A 20846-nucleotide genomic window follows, 5' to 3' on the forward strand; every position below is an offset into this window, starting at 1 on the left:
TTCATTCACATTCCTGCACAGTACGGGTGCCGAGAACGTGGGGGCTCAGGATGTGTGCTACTGGGGGGAGAGTTAAATTACTTTGCAGCCACTTTATTGCCACAGAATCAGAGGAAGTCATCAAGTCAGCGCAGGTGATGTGCTGACCAGAGCACTGATGAGTGACAATACCAGGCTTAATAATTTCAGCCAGACAGATGATACAAATTAGATGCTACGGCATGACACGACAATACAAGTGCAAAAAGCAGAATTATAATTTTTTTTTTTTTTTTTATGATTGGGGAGTTTTACCATTGTGAAAGACAGAGTTGAACATGAAGGCACTTGAGGATAGACCAACTAAAGTCACAGCAGCTAGCAGTGGATCCACCTGCAAATAACAAACTTCCCAAGAGTGGCAAAAAAAATACAAATAAAAAGAACAATTGGCTGAATTTTGACTTCAGTAAAATGTAGCCTACTGCAAAGCATGGCCCACAAAACAACAGGGGTGAACTGGCATTTGCCTCTGCACTTTTGAAAGTACCTGGTGCGACCCCAGCACAGAACTAAACTTAGCTATCTCAGCTGCATTGAGTATTAGGGGAGGGAGGTAGAGCTGGAACTTGCAGGAAAATGTATTCCTATTCATTGTTTTAGAATAAAATGAAAACCAAATCTACTTTACTTGGTGGTTCTCCGTTTTTGTATATTGACCCCCTGACATTTGATAATGACCACCTAAAAAATAGTATGGGGCCAATTTGACCCCCTCTAAATGAATCCTGGAACAAACACTGGTTCCCACTAGCATTGAGACACCCCAGTGCTTGGCATTCTTTCAGCGAGCATTCGCTTACCTACATAAATGGTTTGATTTGGCTGAGAATGATCTAAAACCGATCTCATGATGGTTGCTTATCGACTACCCCAGACACCAATACTTTGATGTGAACTGGACCAATACTTATAGAAAAAATGACAAATAACTGCACAAGACCGAAGGTCCGAACACCTATTCACTGTTATGCAGGCTGAGGTGTATAAGGCTAAGGTTCATAGTCTCTGGTTCGCAACAGCTTCCCCACCACAATGTCACTACATGCAGAAATTGATCGGGTATGTGACTCGTACCAAGTTTTTACAAAAACGGAAGGAATTAGACACACACAAATAACAAAGCTGATCTGCAAGTAATTTTTTATTTATTTGTCATGAAAGTTGCACTGTTCGGAACATAGCGAGCTAACTTGGTGTCCGGAACACAGTGAGTTTACGTTACCATTAAGCCTGCTACTGCAAGAAATAATAGTTTGTTGTTGGAGATCGGATACAATTTCTTCAACCTGACAGACACATTAGGTTGTTGAATTCCTTGTTGGGGCGTCTAGTCACAAAATGCTTTGATAATGATCACATACATTTCAATCGTGAATAAAAATAACGACTTGGAAGAAATACAAAGTAAACCAAGTAACATTATGGTACAACTATAGCTAACATTAGCTGCTGTGTCAGCTCACAATGTTCTGAACAGCACCTGAAGCAAAACTACTACAGTTTTGCACTCTGTTATGCAGGCACATCTCTAGTAAATCCTAAAGTTAAAAAACTGATACCGTCTATATAAAACAATGTGTGTACATGCGTGAACAATCTTACAAGTAGCACATCTGGCTAAGCTGTATTAGCCTGGCCAGTATGTCGTCTCCCATTAGCAACAGCTTCCCCACCGTATAGTCACAGTAACATTTACTATAAGTTAACATAACAATGCAATGCATTGGACAACGCTCACTTCAGACACCAACACCTTTCATTTTAAGTTTAGGTCTAATTTTAGCTCACTGTTCAAAGCCATTGCCAGCTAAGTCTTAGTAGCGTTCTGCTAACTAGAAAATGCTAAATGTAATACCTTCCCAATGGTCAGAAATATCTTGTTATCCTTTCACTTTATATTTCATATCCCTAGTTCATATTACCCACACAAAAAAAAAAGGCTCAATGAGCTAATTCCCTTAGCTGAAATGGATTGTGGATGTGACTCGTAAGTTACCATGTTTTTATGGTCAGCATTTTCCCTAGTCTACATATGTTGGTAACTGCCACAACTTGAAAAGTGGGACAACAATGGCATTTATATGTGACACACCATAAAGAGTGTAACATTCGGCAGATCTCATTTTTCTTTTTTTAATTTGATGTGAAACTGGAAGATCAGAGCTTCAAAATGAGGTATCAATTGTTGGGATTGGCCAATCCGTTTTGGAGATATGGCTTATTACATTTACATACATAGTCATTTGGCAGACGCTTTTAATCCAAACCGACTTACAAGTGCATAGGTTCTTCCACAAGTCAAAGCATCACATCCATAACTAGGAAAATACATAGGTAGTGCCGTTTTAAACATATAGTCATCATAAGTGCAATTTTTTTTTTTTTGGGGGGGGGGGTTAGACAAGAGGCATAGGGATATCAGAAAGGGGGGCAGGGGAAATCAGAACTAAGGTAGAGTTTGAAGAGGTGTGTTTTTAGTCTGCGTCAAAATAGGGGGAGGCATTCCGCTGTCCTGACAGTGGTAGGCAAGTCATTCCACCACTGAGGAACCAGAACGGAAAACAGTCGTGAACGTGCAGCTCGACCGCCAGGCGCTCGTCATGAGGGAACCATAAGGCGACCAGAGCCGGCAGACCGGAGTAGTCTAGCTGGGGAGTAGGGAGTGATCAAGGATTGTATGTAAGGTGGGGCAGTCCCCTTAGCAGCCTAAAATGCCAACACTAGGGCCTTGAATCGGATGCGTGCAGCAATAGGAAGCCAGTGGAGGCCAATGAGAAGCGGGGTGACATGAGCCGACCTGGGCTGACTGGTGATCAGGCGGGCTGCAGCATTCTGGACCAGCTGGAGGGGCTTGATGTCACACGCTGGGAGACCGGCTAGGAGGGAGTTGCAGTAATCCAGGCGGGAAATGACGAGCGTTATTTTGTGAAATCAGCCTCAAATTATTTTTTTGAGTGATTGTCACAGTTTATACCCGAGAAGTGACCTAGGTGTAAAAACTGGTCCATCAGCCACTGCTTTGGGGGGTTTGGAGAGATTGGGGGCAGGACATAGGTCTGGGGTGTCAAAAAGCTGCAAAATGTATGCTTCTTTAGGTGGGAGGTGTAATTTGCGGGGGTGCTGCGGGATATTTGTCAGAGCATAACATAAACTCACTGTGTTCACCTCTTCCACCAGAAGTTAACATCAGTACAATGGTAGTTTTTCTCCCATGTTAGCCAATGTTTATTGAAATACATCCTTATTTCTAGTAGACTTTATTGATGTGTGGCAAATTATTTTATTCGGTTCGTAGTTTCTTGTTAGCAACAGCTCCCCCACCAATGTTAAAGTGGATCACCATTACCTCGTCGCTGTATACTAAAATTGCACCATAGTGACTTGCACCAAATGAAAACGAAAGGAATTATACCAAAGCTGATCAGGAAGTCATTTTTAATTTAGCCTATTCATCATGAAAGTTACATTGCACGTAACACAATGAGTGGTGTTCGGAAGATGCTGAGTTAGTATAAATTGACGCCCCTAAAGCACCATATGGAAGTTGAAAAAAGAAAATAGCTTCTCTGAAGCGAACAAGCCAAAAACATATACACCCCTCAGCCGTAACATTAATACCACCTGCTTAAACCAGTTTTTTCATACAATTACAAATGTATAAACTGTATAAACTTGTTGATAAAAAAACATGCACCATGAAGTGTTAATTTAAACATCTTGGTACGTACTGGTGTTCATGAACACATCCATCCTAACAAGTGCTCCCTTCTGTATCATAATGTTAAGTTACTTGGTTTACTTTGCATTTCTTCCAAGGCGTTATTTTTATTCACGATTGAAATGTATGCTGTTATTATCAAAGCACTTTGTAACAGGACGCCCAAACGAGGAGTTCAACAACATAATGTGGGCTTGAAGAAATGGTATCTGATCTCCAACAACAAGCTAATATTTCTTGCAGTAGCTGGCTCATTGGTAACGTAAACTCACCGAGTGAGCTCACTATGTTCCGAACAGTGCAACTTTAATGACAAATAAATAAAAAAATACTTCAAGATCAGCTTTGGTTTTTGTGTGTGTCTAATTTCTTATGTTTTCATAAAAACTTGGTACGAGTCACATACCTGATATATTTAACCAGAGACTACGAACTGGGCAATAGGTGAATAGGTGTTCAGAATCGGTGGAGTTTACGTTATTTGTAGCGCCATCTTGTTCAGACCATGGTCGCAAGAGTGGGTGGAGCTTAGGAACGGTCAATTAATATATATATGTCTTTTTCATCACCACTTCATTTGCAAAGCTACAGCTGATACACCAGCAAAGAAGAATGTGGAGGACCAACAGGAAATGAGACCGGACTCGGGTAGATTTTATTTGTATTTTTTAAATCATATTTTCTCATTGTGATGCAGAATGGATTTATAGCCGAATGATAGACGAGTATTTGAAGATTCCAAATCTGCACTTTTCTAATTTTGTACCCATGACCCTGGTCATGGGTATGCACTTTGCACTTTGTTGTATGTCGCTCTGTATAAGAGCATCTGCCAAATGCCATTAATGTAAAAAAAATGAATTCGACCAAAATCAAATCTGCCAGTTTTTTTTGTTTTTTTTGTAAAAAAAAGTATTCTGTAAAAGTATATAATGCCCCCTTGCTGATGACGCGACACTATTTAGAAAATGTGTTTTTGGAGATGCAGTCATTCGAGCTATTGCGTTGGTGAGGGTTGGCAGGTCTTGCTAAATTTCCAACCTAAAATCTACTCAAAATATAATTCCATTTAGGTGTTTTAAATGGATAAAAGATATCCTATTTGAACATGTTCTCCTCATTTTCACTCCATTTGGCATGAAAACAGCAGACATGGAAAAACTTGGGAGATGTTGCAATGTGATCATGTTTCATACATTTACAGCTTGTTTTGTTAGAACATCTAGGCTATGATGCCAATGGGCGACAAAGTAACGACACATGAAAACAGGGGCTAAAACCTAGCTCATCATTCTCACAGATATGCTACAGAACAAACCATGTCTGTGTGAATTAATAGGCTAGCTGGGTAGAACGTGTCTTTTACTTTAAAATGACGGAATGATTTCATAGTTTACAGGACTGCTGGCAACACTAAATCAAACTACGATTATAGTATAGTATAGTCATTCATGGACAACAAGCTGACATTCTGCTTATATCCCTTAATTAGCTGGTACTTTAGAAATGAGAAACATACTACGATTTCATAATCTACAGAGGTGTTCCAGTTCATTCTCCTTTCTTTCAACAATGCTCCAAATAAAACTATTTGCTACACATCAATATACTAAAAATAATTGTTCATTTCAACAAACATAGGATAACTGTTACCCATACCATTAAGCCAGCTTTCGCAAGAAATAATAGTTTGTTGCTAAAGATCAAATACCATTTCTTCAAGCCCGCAGCAAGCCTTACATTATGCTGTTGAGCTCCTCATTTGCTGTCCATAATATTGGTATCATTCTGTAGCCTACCTATTTATGTTGAAGCCATAAAACGTGGATATGATATTTTAGGTTTAAAAAAAAATAAGCAAATGATCCCATCTACTCGACATTTTATTTTTGAAGTGGCCGCTTCACTGTGTTCTGTTCAGATGCATCATGTTCCAGTTTATTCTCCTTGGCTTGTTGCTGGCGTCTGCACACACCTTTGCTGGTCTCTCTCAAAGACGTGCGCCAAATAGCCTAAAACAATTTGCTACACAACAATTTGATACACAGGTATTCCGGGTGCATTTGAGCATGAGTAACGTATTTCAGCTTAAACAATGCATTCACTGCAATGGGCCTAGTGATGAAGATGTTGAAGATTGGTGGGGTTAATTATTGCGACTAATACAAAATCTAACTAATTTATTTTTTTAAATATAGTGGTGTCATGTTTCAGTTTATTCTCCCTCGCTTGTTGCTGGCATCGGCACACATCCTTACAGGTCTCTCTCAAAAATGCTCCAAATAAAATAATTTGCTACTCATCAATATAGGTGACTAAAAATAATGGTTTATTTCAATAAACAGGCTAACACAGACTTAAGCCACCACTTCCACCACAAGTTAACATCCTTTCAAGGGTAGTTTTTCTCCTGAGGAATGTGGTTTATTTATTTGTTTTTTTTACTTTTTGCAGCCCCCAACATTATAACACGTAGAGAAAACAGGGATGTCGTGTATTTATTTGTGTTTCAGTGGCTGACATTGCTCAGGAGAAAAACTACCATTGTACGGATGTTAACTTCTGGTGGAAGAGGTCGCTTCCCCATGTTCTGTTCAGAACACGATGAGTTTGCATTATGCTTATACAAATAACCTGCAGCAGCCCTGCAAATTCCACCTCCCACCTAAAGCACATGCACACATTATGCAGATCCTTGACACCCCCAAACCTATGTCCTGCCCCCCACTCTCTCCAGACCCTCCAAAGCAGTGACTGAAGGGCCAGTTTTTACACCTAGGAGACACTAGGTGAGAAACTGAGACAAACGCTCAGTTTCAAAAATTTCAACAACAAAACAAAAAAAGAAAATCAAGCTCTAACGCAACAAAAAATAAAATGAAATAAAGAAACCTTACTCAAACTGAAAAAAAAAAGAGAAAAAAAACCCCACTAATTGCTCCACACTAGCAGTTGGAATCAATAGCTCTTAATCAATCTTTGAATCAGTGAATGGAGTGTACTTGTGGTTGGGGGTGGGGTTTCCTACCTCAAGCCATTGGTACTGGAGGAATAGGTTTGCGAGGTTCCAGGGGATGGGCCTGCAGATGTAGCTGGGATCCAGGGGCCTCCCCAGGCCATCCCACCCACGGAGAGTGGCCTCCTAGGGTAAGGGGAGTACATGGAGTTGAGGCTACCACCTGTTGGCCTCAGGCTGGGCCTGCTCATCTGGGTGGAGGAGGAGAAGGAGTGCCGTGAACGGCTGGGCATGGGACCGGTGGCGCTGTTGCTCAGGCATTGATGGCAGGAGCAGGCGGGTCCAGAGTGGATGACAGAGCCTGATCCAGGGGGTACAAGTGGGTAGGGCTGGTTGGTCTGCCGGCGGACCTGCCGCTTAAATCCAGAGACTTTGTTGACCTGGAAGAGTGCTGTGAGGTCCACAATGTAATTGTAGCCATGTGGGATGAGGTCTGCTGTGGTCTGCCTGGCCTGGAAGCTGTGCTCCAGCATGATGGAGGTGCGCATCTCGTATGGAGTCCATCCTCCCTCATCATTGGCCCATTCCCAATTTACCCCACTCCCCAAGGCAGAAGACTGGGGGAACAGGCTTCGGCGTACAGACCGCATCTTCCCTGGGCAGGGACAAGTCAGGTTATTTTCATAACTTTGAAGTAAGAGATATACACTTATTGCAGAAAAGATGGTCTGAAAAATAGATTTTCAGCCACAGAATAGACAAAACTTACCTTATGCATTGGAAAATACTTTAATGGAAAAACAGCCTCATAAGGTTATTCAAAAGCTGTGCATGAGGACATTTTGATTGCTTCTTGTGACCATGCAAAGATGTCAATTTGTTTTGTTATAATAAAACTTTATAAGTAAACATGGACAGTCCCCGCCAAAAGTATTGGAACAGCAAAGCCAATTTATTTATTTTTGCAATACACTGAATACATATGTGGTTGAGATAAAAAGATGAACACGACACAAGCGTTCAGAATTTCAGCTTTTATTTCCTGGTATTTACACCAAGATGTGTTAAACTACTTAGATAGCAGCAGACTTGCGGTTGCAGTTTGCTGCAGTTGCACACCGGGGACCGGGGTTCGATTCTCGGTCCTGCCAAAAGCCAAGTTTGGCCGGCTCACGTGGGGCAGCAATAATTGGCTCGCTGCTCCAGAGGGAGGGACTTGGCAGGGTTATTAGATCGCCGCACAATAAGCACCTCGGGCGCCTCGGAATCACGGCAACGGGCACGAGACGAGACGGCTTGAAGAAGGCGTGTCGCTCTCATTCGGGCCGCCGAGGGACGGGGTACGGGCGGTACATCTAATACGACTACCTCCAATTGAATCAGACGAGGTACAATTGGCTACCAAATTGGGAGAAAAAGGGAAAAATCTGGAAAAAAAAAAAAATTATAAAATAAATAAAAAACTACTTAGATAGCACCTTTCGTATCAGCTGGCACCTTTCGTATCAGACCACCACATTTTTAGGAAAGCAAAAGTATTGGAACAGAGAGTATTTAAGTAAATGAAAGTAAATAACACTTTACTTTCTAACGGAAAGCTGTGGAACTTTCCACAGCTAACGGAATGCATTTGGTAGCATTTGCTTGCTTGCTTGCAATAACTGTATCAAGCCTGCAACCCACTGACAGCACCAAACTGTTGCATTCTTCTTTTATGATGCTTTTCCAGGCTTTTACTGCAGCCTCTTTCAGTGGTTGTTTGTTTTGTGGGTTTTTGCCCTTCAATCTCCTCGTCAGGAGGTGAAATGTATGCTCAGTGGGGTAATGAAGTCGTTGGCAGTGCGTTTTGGGTCACTGTCCTGCGGCAAGATGAAGTTCCTTCCAATTAGTTTAGACGCATTTGTCCAAGTTGGCAGACAGAATGTTTTTTTGGACTAGGAGCCTGGACTAGGAGCTGGGTGGCTTTCTCCGTCAGGAGATGACAGATACGGCGTATATTATACAGAAAGAGCCTGCAGGTTCTGGCAGTGGAGGATAGTTGTGGAGCCAGGGTGAGGCAGTTATCAAGAGTCACCCCAAGATTCTTTGCCGTACGGGAGGAGAAAACTACAAAGTCCAACAGTCAGTGAGAGGTCGATTGACGGAGAGGACTTAGCCGGGATGTAGAGAAGCTCAGTTTTGGCAAGGTTGACCTTCAGGTGGTGGGAAGTCATCCACACAGAGATATCAGCCAAGCAGGCAGACATCCGTGTGGTGACTTGGGTTGGAAGGAAATAAAGAGTTGGGTGTCATCAGTGCAAGAGTGATAAGAAAAGCCATGGGAAGAGATAACAGAACCAATAGACATGGTCTATAGCGAGAAGAAGAGAGGACCAAGAACTGAGCCCTGCGGGACTCCAGTTTGTAGGGGGTGAGGGTCAGAGACTGAGCCCCTCCAAGTCACCTGGTAGGAGCGACCAGAGAGGTAGGAGGAAAACCAAGTGAGTGCAGACCCTGTGACACCCATCCCAGACAGCGATGAGAGCAGAATCTCATGGTTGACTGTATCGAAGGCGGCCGACAGGTCGAGGAAGATGAGGACAGAGGAGGGATTTGGCTTTAGGAGAGTGGAGTGCCTCAGTGACCGCGAGCAGGGTGGTCTCAGTGGAGTGGCCATTCTTGAAGCCGGACTGGTTGGGGTCATGGAGATTGTTGTGAAGAAGATAAGTGGACAGTTGGGAGCAGACCGCCCGTTCCAGAGTTTTGGCGAGAAAGGGAAGAAGAGAGACAGGCCGGTAGTTACTCAGAGCAGAGGGGTCAAGAGTAGGTTTTTTGAGCAGGGAAGTGACTCCAGGGAAGAGGGCATGGTGCTGGAAGATAGGGAGGTGTTGATTAGAGAGGAGAGAAAAGGGAGAATGTCATTGGATATAGATTGTAGAAGGGGATAGGGGATGGGGTCAAGAGGACAGGTGGCCGGGCGGTGGGATGTAAGGAGTTTCAATGTGTCGCAGTCAGAGAGGGGAGAAAGGAGGCTAGGGAGTTGGGGAAGGTAGGAGGGTCAGCGGGGGGAGAGGGTTGGGAGAAGGAAGACTAAAACCAGTTCAGAACTATTTATTGTTTAACCAATCAATCTATCAGATCTGGGCAAAACACCGGTCAGTCACATGTTCCAATACTTTTGCTCACCTAAAAATTGGGTGGTCTCATATGTTCTAAGTTATACATATACATTTATACACACATATACATACATATATACACATATATATACACACACACACACACACACACACACACACACGGCGGTCTGTAGCATAGTGGTTAAGGTGAATGACTGGGTCGGTGGTTCAAATCCCGGTGTAGCCACAATAAGATCCGCACAGCCGTTGGGCAATGTAATGTAACATATACACACATACACATATATACATATATACGTACACATACGTATATATAAATACATGCATATATATACACGTGTATATATACACATATATGTATATTTTCTTTACAAATCTCGATAAAAGTACCAGGAAATAAAAGCTGAAATTCAGATTCGTCAACTTGTGTACATCTTCTGACCTCAAACTCAATTGCCTTCAGTGTATAGCAAAAACAAAGGAATTGCTGTTCCAATAATGTTGGAGGGAACTGTAGATCATAGATCACCTCCATGAAAGCTAGCTTTGCATATACATTTTTAATACAATCCTATTTTAAACGTCTGTTTCACAGAAATATTTCCTCAAAAACAGACAGAGGTTACATTAGAGGTTGCTGCCAGCCTTGACAAGATTCTACAATTACCAATTAAAACTCAACCCTCTTGATTCATTTATTTATTTACCTCAATTTCATTAAAGAAATAAACTAGGGGGCAGATTAGTGAAAAAAAGTTCAGTGAGCTCTTTCTAAAATCCATTACATGTAGTTGACAGACCTATTTTTGTTAATAAGATGCCATTTCATTAATAGAATGGCCAAATTAAGTTTGTACTCCACAATATAAATCCTAAGAGTAAACGTAAAAGTAGTTTTTTTTCATGTTCAGGTTCACATTACTGTGGAATTGCCCATGTGTCTTTCAGCATGGCTTCAACACAGTGCACCCACAAGTCCACGCTTAGAATATTGTGTGCAAATATTTAAATAGCTCCAGTCACATGTGAGTGACAGCTTGTATTAAAGAAGTGGGACTAATGGGTACATGGAGTAGGTCATATGCCCCGACAGTGTAGAATTGCAAGGATTGACAATTACCGTTTCTGTCTTAAATAATTCTGTGGGCACCAATTATGTGGGGTAGCAGTATAACTGCAAAAAGTAATCACTCATAAAATTACTATAAATATCTAACCAAAAATGTTGAAGTAAAATGAATAATAATAATTAACAATATTATGGTTAAATATAATTGATAACCTGAGGGTTTTAAATTCTTCAAAAGACTGATTTGACTTGGCAGTCATGTTTACGCCATCAAAACAGACTTCAAACCAGACAGCAGGCTTAATAAAATAAATGCATTGAACAAACGTACAGACACAGAACATAAAAGGGTTAAGCTAGCAGGCAGAGATTGGTGAGAGGTGTGTGTGCATGCATGCATGTAAGCACACATCTTTTGTCTGAGCAAAGCAAGAAAAGGGTAAAGTTAGCATTAGTTGAAGGTTCTGAGTGGGATTAGCTGTGAGGAGGGAGAGAGGATATGTATATTTTACCTCTCTACATACACAAACTGATTCACAGAAGTACACAGCTAACGGAATGCATTCAAATGATTAAAAATAAATACAAACAGAAACACAAATTGACAAACACAGTTAATACTAAGTTATACTGGCTATGCCTGGAAAGTAGTGATGTGACAAATCATCATTTTTGTAACTGGTTACCATCCCATTTTTCAAACAGTTAACCATGTAACTGACACTGCTTATGACTGCTAGGCTGACTAGAGAAGCCAACTGACAAAAATTGTATTGCATTTTCAAACTTTATTTTGGGCCATTTTAAATCGTTTCATTGACATGTCAATGTTGTAAGTCAGACAATAGCCGAATTAAAGATTTAAATTTAGTACATTGACATCATGCTCACAGATGTCCAGCAGTCTGTAGTTAAGGCCGTGTAGGTTATGTCCAGGCATGCTCGTCGGTCCTGTGTCATTCTTTAGAATGCATCGGTTAAAATTAGAACTTTTCTGCAGCGATTGAGATTGTTGAACAAAGAACAACTGACAGGGTTGTGAACTCAAAATTCCATGGTCACGTTAATGCCCGATATTTGCGTGACACAATTTGGCAACACAATGAATCTGTTTTTTTTTTTTTAGGCAGGGAATTTTATACTGAAACCTTAGTCGACTGGTCTAATCATTTTACTTTCATGCCAATGATTTCTATACAATGGCTTATATTTATATGTAACAGTAAACTTTGCCAATGTATTTGATTTTATATGGTGCAGGGCAATCTTTGTGGTGACACGATGAATTTTGACCATTTAAAACAGGGCATTTTCGCTTTCAATATCCGATGGACGTGACAGGCTACTTGTCTATGGCTTTTTCTTTAATGGCAACAATTCTACTTGATTTTAGATTAATTAAATTACACAGTTGTGGGAAATGTAGGCAAGTTAGCTCTGGCCAACATTAGACATACAGAATATAACACGTTAAAAAAGCATTCGATAGTGATTGCACAATTAAGTATGTTTGAAAAAATCTATATAATTGTTGGAATGAATACAATTATGAGCAGTGGTGTCACATAATTATAGGCTTTATTTTTCAACTTGCCTACTTAGTAATGTGGCATGCAACATTTGCCCAATGATCTAGGGTTTTATTTTTATTTTTTTTATACACAGTGCGGTCAAAAAGTCTAAGACCACTAGTGAAAATGCTTCTATTTTGCATTCTTTTCTAATATAATACAAGTTTTTAATTACTAATTATTTAACAATTTGAGTGAAAAGTTTTTGGTAGTATTTGGTAGGTCTTAGGGATGCGAATTATCATCAGTTTTTGTAATCGGTTTAAACGGTTAACCGATACAGCTTATGACTGCTAGGGGTCGTATCTTTTATTTATTTTTTATTTTATTTTAACTTTATTTTGAGCCATCTCAATAGTTAAATGTCAACAATGTAATTCAAATAATAGTAAGTCAGCCTAATTGCCAAATTAAATATTTACATTGACATTGACGTTGTGCACTCTTGTCTATGGCTTCTGCCTGATCGACTTGATTGGCATGAAATCTGTAAATATGCTGCTGTTAACAACTTTGTTACAGACGGGGTTGTGCACTCAAAATTCCCTGGCCACGCAATGGCTGATATAATATAACACCGGGTCTATTTTACAATAGGCGGCTGGTCTAATGATTTTACTTACATGCCAATGCAGGTCTCCGTACAATTTGATATATTTGAATGTAACGTTAAACTTGCATTTTATATGCCGTGGGACAATAGTGTCCATTTTTCGCTGAAAGTTGGGAATTTTCGCTTTCAATATAGGATGGATAAATAGCCTAATAATAATGTATTGCTTTATTTATTCTTATGTAGATACTGCATAGTGGAAAACGAAGTTCGACTTGCCGCTAGTTTGAATTTGCATATCACCGAATAAACACGGATGAAGAAACGCCATAGAATAAGCCATAACTATACTAACAGCTACAGATTTAAACACACATAAATAATTTGACAACTATAGTACTGTAGCATTCAATTCCTCGTGGTGCATTCTTAACCCTCTGAAATGGCCGCAGATAGCTTGCTTGTATGACTGCAGCTTGTGGATTGAATGTAAACAGCGTGTTGTAACATTTCGTGCGACATTTGTGCAATGGTGTATTGCTTTGTTTATTTTTATGTCGCGGAAAGCTACGTTCAGTTTGCCGGTAGTATGCCGTGTTTATTCACATGCTAACGAATAAACACGGATCCTCTGTGAACCTTAAGAAACAACATAATGTTACAATAAGCCAGAAGTCAACCAAAAGCTACAGAAATTCTTTGATAACTCTAATACTGTGGCATTCAATTCCCGGCGGTGTTTGCACTTTAAACCCCTGGAAATGGCCAGATTGCTTGTCGAAATACTGAAGCTAGTCGATTGCTAGTTTAGAACTGCAATAATACGTCTGGTTGATGAACGTGCATTCATTTTAAAGTGAGCTTAAAATTTCACCTTCAGAAAAAAATATCGGTCATCAGTTATCAATTTTTTGTAAACCGGTTACAAATCCGTTTAACCGTTCACACTCCTAGTAGGTCCACCTTTTGCTTTAATGGCAACATGCACTCAAGATGGCAGGGACTCCACAAATTTGTGCAAAACCTGATCATTCATGTTATCCAAGCATTATTTGACAATGTTCCAAAGAGCATCTTGTGATGTAACTGAATGCTTGGTTTTTGTCAGTCTCCAAGCGCCGCCATAAAAGTTTAATGGGCTTGAGGTCAGGTGATTACGGATTGTCCAGCACTCCTTGCTCTTCTTTGGCCTTTGAGTAGTTCTTCATTTGATTTAATTTCTTAAATTCTAAAATTGTTTATTTCCAGGATTACATGAAAAAACCCCAGATTTTCAATGTGGTCTCAGACTTTTGGACCCCACTGTATATGGCATAGTGGAAAGCTATGTTCAGTTTGCCGGTAGTTTGAATTTGCGTTTGAACAAATAAACACAGTCCTCTGTGACCCTTAAGGAATGCCATACAATATGCCACAAGTGAACCACAGCTACATATTTAAAACACAGAAATGATTTGATAAAATGATTGCATTCTTAACCCACTAAAATAGCCAAATATTGCTTGCTAGGATCAACTTGTCGAGTGCTAGGTTAGAATGTAAAGCCTGAAAGGAAGTCATTACGCAGCCAGAATCTTTATTTCGATTGTGCATTTTGTCAATGGTGGTGAAAGCATTTATTTTAAATTGAGCTTACCATTTCAGCTTTAGAAAAAAAAGAATAGGCGATTGGTTAGGCTAGTCATTTTTTGTAAAAAGTTCTCAGTTTTGGTTAACCATTAAAAAATGTAACCGCTCACACCCCTAGTTGACACACACTGATAACAGACTCCAAAGGCAATCAAAAGCCTAGAATCAAGACTAGATGTTGAAAGCTTTTGTTACAGCCAAATTGAATACATCTGACTAATCAGAAACAGTGAAGAAGCCAGCTGTCCAATTACTTTTTTGTCCCCTAAAATGGAGAGACTATGTATAAAAAGGGATGTCATTCCTACATGGATCACCCAATATGGCCTCATATTCAAGATGAGTCTGCTCTTTAACTTCATATTCATTGTTTAATGACAAATCCAATGTGCTGGAGTACAGAGCCAAAAGAACAGAAATTGTACCACTTTGGGACATATTAAGGTTATGTAAAATAAAGTAGTCATGTTTACTACTTTGTCACATATCTTCTCTAGTGATTCTTTTCCAGGTCTGTACTACATCTTCAGCTTCTGCCTTTCGGTGGTTAGTTGCTTTAAGGCTAACAGGAAAATGCTTAGAAATTGATTTGTTAGTCCCATTACCATTGAAGACAATGCTATTTCCTGGCCATCTTGAAAACATCCAGAACCATTTCAGAAGACCATTTCATCCATAATGCAATGCTGTCACATCCATAACGCTGGCATCTCGAAATCAAGACAAATATATAATTTTTATCTTATGTACAGTACTGTGCAAAAGTCTTAGGCACCTTGCGTACAACATTCTGTACAGATAAGATCTTTCAAAAATAATTAAAGGTACTAAATAAACGTACCATACATTTGGCATTACATTTTATTAATTTGGTAGAATAGATAAAAACTGAATAAAATCAATATAAAAACTGTAAAAACTCCATCACTTCCCCGAGATATAGAACTGCAGGACAGCGTTGGCTAAGACAATCAGCAGGGAGGTTGTTCCAAGCATGTTAGAGAACTTCTGCAGACTTTGACTGGCTCCTTGCTTCTGATCTCAGACAGCCTTGATCAAGTTTTCATGAAAAAAGTAGTCAATTGTAATATGTAACTTTTTTTTATTAAATGCGAAAGTCTGTAAAATTTAATCTTTCGGAAAATTAATATTTGGAAATCTCAAATGTGTTCTTAACACACATAAAAATAAGCATATATATATATATATTAATAAAGTATAGGGTGTCTAAGACGTCTGCACAGTACTGTATATCAAACTTTCTGCATTAGACTTTCAAATTCAGTTTGTATAAAGCGTATAGTCTCCCCAAAATACTTGTCTTTTTGCGTCACGGCCATAACAAAAGTTGTCCGTTTTTCCTGACTTAATATTTTTTTAGATATAATTTCTGGCCCTTCCCCTCAGCAAAGTGGTTGCTATGATAAAATGCAGTAAAAAGAAATGTATCATGCAAGAGGAGTAATTTTTCTGTGGGATTCAAATGACATATCTGTAAAGCTGGAAATGCCCAGATGAAAACTTCATAAAACTTTGAGCTGCCACAAACAATATTTGCATTTTATAAACATTTGTGGAAAAGCTAGAGAAAAGCTTTCCCACAGATGTAGAGTACAATCTCCTCAATGGGTCATTCAAGACCTGAAAGACAAGCTTAAATGGAAGTTAGAGCAGCAGTACCTTCCACGATATGACATGTATTTTTACACAAGTAAAACAGATATTTAGGAAGAATTTTGGAAGGGCTGGGAGTCGATTTGACTGACGTGAAATGAGGATGTGTGCTAGGGCTGCAGCAATTAATAGACGTCGTCGATGACGACCATTTAATTCAGTCAATTTATATATTCATGACCGACGCGTCACTGTTTTGAACATGGCTGCGACAAACCCAGCTGAGAGTGCAGGAGAGACTCGAAAAAACCCAAGCTAGGTTATCTAGCTTGCTATTATTATAGCTCTGTAACATTGTCAACACTTCTATTCTCTTCTACGTCTCTGAATGAGCTGTATTCAATTATAATGTGTTGATCACGTGATTTTAGTTAAATTCACCTAAAACCCCACACGTCTAATAGCTAGCTAGAGCTCTCATATTAATGTAAATACAGCCACTAACGTTACAAAGCCACGGTTTTAAATTCCATAAATGGCATCAGCGATCAAGTGTTTTGTAAGGGAAACATCAGCAGAGCTGTTATAATTAAAGTTAAATTAACCAGTTGTAAGGTTAGTTTTATAACGTCTCTGATTCTACTTATGTGCCGTCTTTGCAATGGAAATGTAGTCTACTCTGGGTCTTCAGCAGGTGGTGGCAGAGAGGCAACTTACCCAAGTGATCTAAGGATAGTTCTACCACACTTCAAAAACATGTCAATAAATGAAATGTTCAACAGCAAATTGAATAAGATCCCCCCCAGTAAATTATTGGTTTAGATCAATGGACTCATCGATAAAAATAATTGACAGATTAATCGATAACAAAATAATTGTTAGTAGCAGCCCTAATGTGCACCACTGTGTAAAAAGGATATTGATTGGAGGAGAACTGAAAATTGGAGGCGGGTTTGGTGGCAGAATGAGGACACCAGTCTCCAACTCCTCCCAGCGCCATTACGTGCATAAGTCAAATTAGCATATGCTAACAGTAATTCAGACACTGGCAGCTATATCAATTTAGCCAATTGCAACAACTGAAATATATGATGACTATTAGTTTATCACCTAGTGACATAAACACTCAGCTATCTAAGCAGTTTGGTGTTTGTTCATATTGTACAGAAGATGATGGAAGACTCCAATCTTTGAATCAAGGCAGTAGGCTATGTTACGTTAGCAAATTTTGTTTGGTGATCATACTGATAGCCTGTCTCAATTCACATGCTGGCTACCACCGAAACAATATCAACATGGAATCGCAAGAGCACTGTATGACAAAGAACATTGGCTTCATATTGAATATCATACTTACATATACAGGTGCATCTCAAATTTAGAATATTGTGGAAAAGCTTCTTTTTTTTTTTCCCAAAAACTGAAACTTTTATATATTCTGGATTCATTACATGTAAAGTGAAATATTTCAAGCCTTTTTTTGTTTTAATCTTGATGATTACGACTTACAGCTCATGAAAATCCAGTATCAAAATATTAGAATATTACATAAGACCTATCAAAAAAAGGATTTAATGGGAGAAATATCGACCTTCTGAAAAGTATGTTAATTTATGCACTCGGGCAATATACTTGGTCGGGCAATCATTGGAAAGACTGCTGATTTGACAGTTGTCCTGAAGACACTCATTGACACCCTCCACAGAAGGTCATTGCTGAAAGGGCTGGCTGTTCACAGACTGCTGAATGAAAGCATATTCATGGAAAGTTGACTGGAAGGGAAAAGTGCAGTAGTAAAAGGTGCACAAGCAACAGGGATGACTGCAGCCTTGCGAGGATTGTCAAGAAAAGCCGATTAAAGAACTTGGGGGTCAGTCTAGAGGCACAGACGTGTTCAGGAAGTGGGCTACAAGAGTCGCATTCATAGTGTCAAGCCAGTTGCTCAGTGGTCCGAAGTCCTCTTTTCAGATGAGTCAATTTTGCATTTCATTAGGAAGAGTGGTGAGGCACAGAATCCAAGTTGCTTGAAGTCCGGTGTGAAGTTGCATTACATTACATTAATGGCATTTGGCAGACGCTCTTATCCAGAACGACGTACAACAAAGTGCAAAGTTCCCACAGTCAGTGATGATTTGGGACGGCATGTCATCTACTGGTGTTGGTCCACTGTGTTTTAACAAGTCCAGAGTCAACGCAGCCATCTACTAGGAGATTTTAGAGCACTTCATGCTTCGGTCTGCTGACAAGCTTCATGGAGATGCTGATTTCCTTTTCCAGTAGGACCTGCCCACAGTGCCAAAACTACTAGTAACTGGTTTGCTGACCATGGTATTACTGTGCTTGATTGGCCAGCCAACTCTCCTGACCTGAACCTGATAGATTCTCTATGGGGTATTATCAAGAGGAAGATGAGACACCAAACTGAACAATACAGACAAGCTGAAGGCCACTATCAACATGGGCTTTCATAACACCTCAGCAGTGCCACAGGCTGATTGCCTCCATGCCATTGATGCAGTAATTTGTGCAAAAGGAGCCTCGACCAAGTATTGAGTGCATAAATTAACATACTTTTCAGGTCAACATTTCTGTATTATTTTGATACTGGATTTTCATGATTTTTCGTAATCATCAAGATTAAAACAAAAGGCTTGAAATATTTCACTTTATGAGTAATGAATCTAGAATATGATAGTTTCACTTTTTGAATTAAATGGCAGAAAAAAATTAATTCTATTTTTTTTAGATGCACCTAAGCAGTTTGCTGTGGATTCCTATTCCACAGACAAGGGTATGAATGCTGTAAACATACAGATCAGAGCTAATGTGCATTATGCTCCGTGTACCTAATTAACTAGAATAGGAGTCTAGTTAATGTAGTCAGCTAGCATTAGAAAACTTACCAGTATCTTGGCGGAACTGTTTGAGGCTTGGGATGTCAATGATGTAAGAGGCCAAGCTGGGGTCTGACTGCCCCAAAGAAATGCTTGTGGAAGCTGGTCCCACACTCCTCAGTCCTCGTTGATGCAAAAGACATTGCTCGATATAGCAGCTCACCTTGCCGCTGTACGGCCGCCAGAATCCTGCATCATCTTGCCATTCCCAGACAACTACCATAGGCTGTAACTGCCCAGGAGTAATGATACCAGGAGACGTTGTAGTTGGAGGAGGTCCGGCCCAAGCCCCGCTTACCCCCGGTATAGATCCTGAAGCTGTAGCCATTCCCAACTAAATTTCTGAACAGGTGGTGTCCTTTTTAGCTTGCTAACCGGAGTGGTCACCCGAGTTAACGTTAGTTTTCCCTTAGATCGCGCTAGCTACACCATCTAGGAAGCAAGCTAACGGGTGTGTTTCTGTGTTTTTAGGAAGCCAGCTAACTAGCTAGCACTACAACCATAGTTTAGTTTGTAGTTAGCTGCCAATTAGCTTACGTCACAGTGAGTCGTTGCAGTCAGATGCAGCGTGTTAGGTTGGATCTCAAAAGAGTAACGTTAGCCAGATAAAGTATTTAATTTGTGAACATTAGCTAAATCACTTGGATGACGGCATAGCTAGGCTACGTGGCTAACTAGCTAGCGATATACTTAATTAGCTAATTATAGCGTAATACATCATGCACCAAGAAAACAATTTGAAACACGTCACGTTACAAGTAAAAACGTTACCCGAACACCGAAATTCCTCTACACAAGGACTGCAGGTAGAATATCATAATTGTGCTACATTCGTGTAACTACGTCAATGTCAAAACGATAGAGCTGTAGCCTAGTTCGCTAATTTGCTAACGTTAGCTAAATCCGCAGGTTTAATTTGCACATTACTAATAGCTAACATGGAAACACTTCGATAGATTAGCGTCGCTAATTCCACATGACAGCTAAATGGCGAACGTTTGCTGCTCAACGTTAGCTATGTTAGGTTACTCGTCCAGACCGAAAGCGAGCCAAATTAAATAAAAGCCAAGTTTGCGTTAGCTAGACTAAATGCTTTGATAAAAAAACAACTTGATGACTAACGTTAGCCAGATACCTCCAAGATTCGAGACACTTGAGGACTTTCCGTCTTGGGTAAACTCTGCGTAACTCTGCGTAAGTATATATACCTCCTTTTTCTAAAGTATATGGTATAGATAAACATATCTAACGAAACAGCCCCCAACCAAAGCGAGTAACTCAGAGATTTTCTACGTAGAGGGAAGATACGAGACTCGGGCTGTGTCCGTACGTTTACTGTCATTTGGCGTACATAACGCCAGGCAGGCGAGCTAGTTCCGGAAGTAAAAATGCCATTCACATTTGCTATTGGAATTTGATCCGGGTATGATTATGTATTAATCGTAACAGGTAGACTTACGATGAACTACGAGATTGTGAAACGACTGTATATGTTCATTTAGAACCCATACGTCTTTTAATTATTATTATTACCGTTTTATCGCGTTTTAATTCCGAAAACATGAAGTACTACACTACCCACAATCCTAAAGCGAGTTCCATCAATCAGAGAAGACGTTTCTTGGGTGGCAGGCTGGCAGCAGCAACTGTGGTGGCAGTCAGAAAAGCTCAAAGTACAACA

The 20846-nt window shown here is 40.0% G+C and overlaps 1 protein-coding gene across 2 annotated transcripts in view; it reads right to left on the bottom strand.

Moving 5' to 3' along the window:
• The window catches only part of dtx2 (deltex 2, E3 ubiquitin ligase), an 89419-nt gene extending 68892 nt beyond the window's left edge, over positions 1–20527 (bottom strand). For both annotated transcript variants that reach the window (XM_061247767.1, XM_061247766.1), the window contains exons 1-2: positions 19175–20527; positions 6789–7371 (exon numbers count right to left, since the gene is read on the bottom strand). In XM_061247767.1, the coding sequence (XP_061103751.1) occupies positions 6789–7371; positions 19175–19493 (902 nt within the window). In that variant the 5' untranslated portion in view covers positions 19494–20527. The remainder of the gene's footprint in view (positions 1–6788; positions 7372–19174) is intronic.
• Between the last annotated feature and the right edge of the window lie 319 nt (positions 20528–20846).

The sequence above is a fragment of the Conger conger genome, chromosome 7, assembly GCF_963514075.1.
Source record: "Conger conger chromosome 7, fConCon1.1, whole genome shotgun sequence".
NCBI lineage: Eukaryota > Metazoa > Chordata > Actinopteri > Anguilliformes > Congridae > Conger > Conger conger.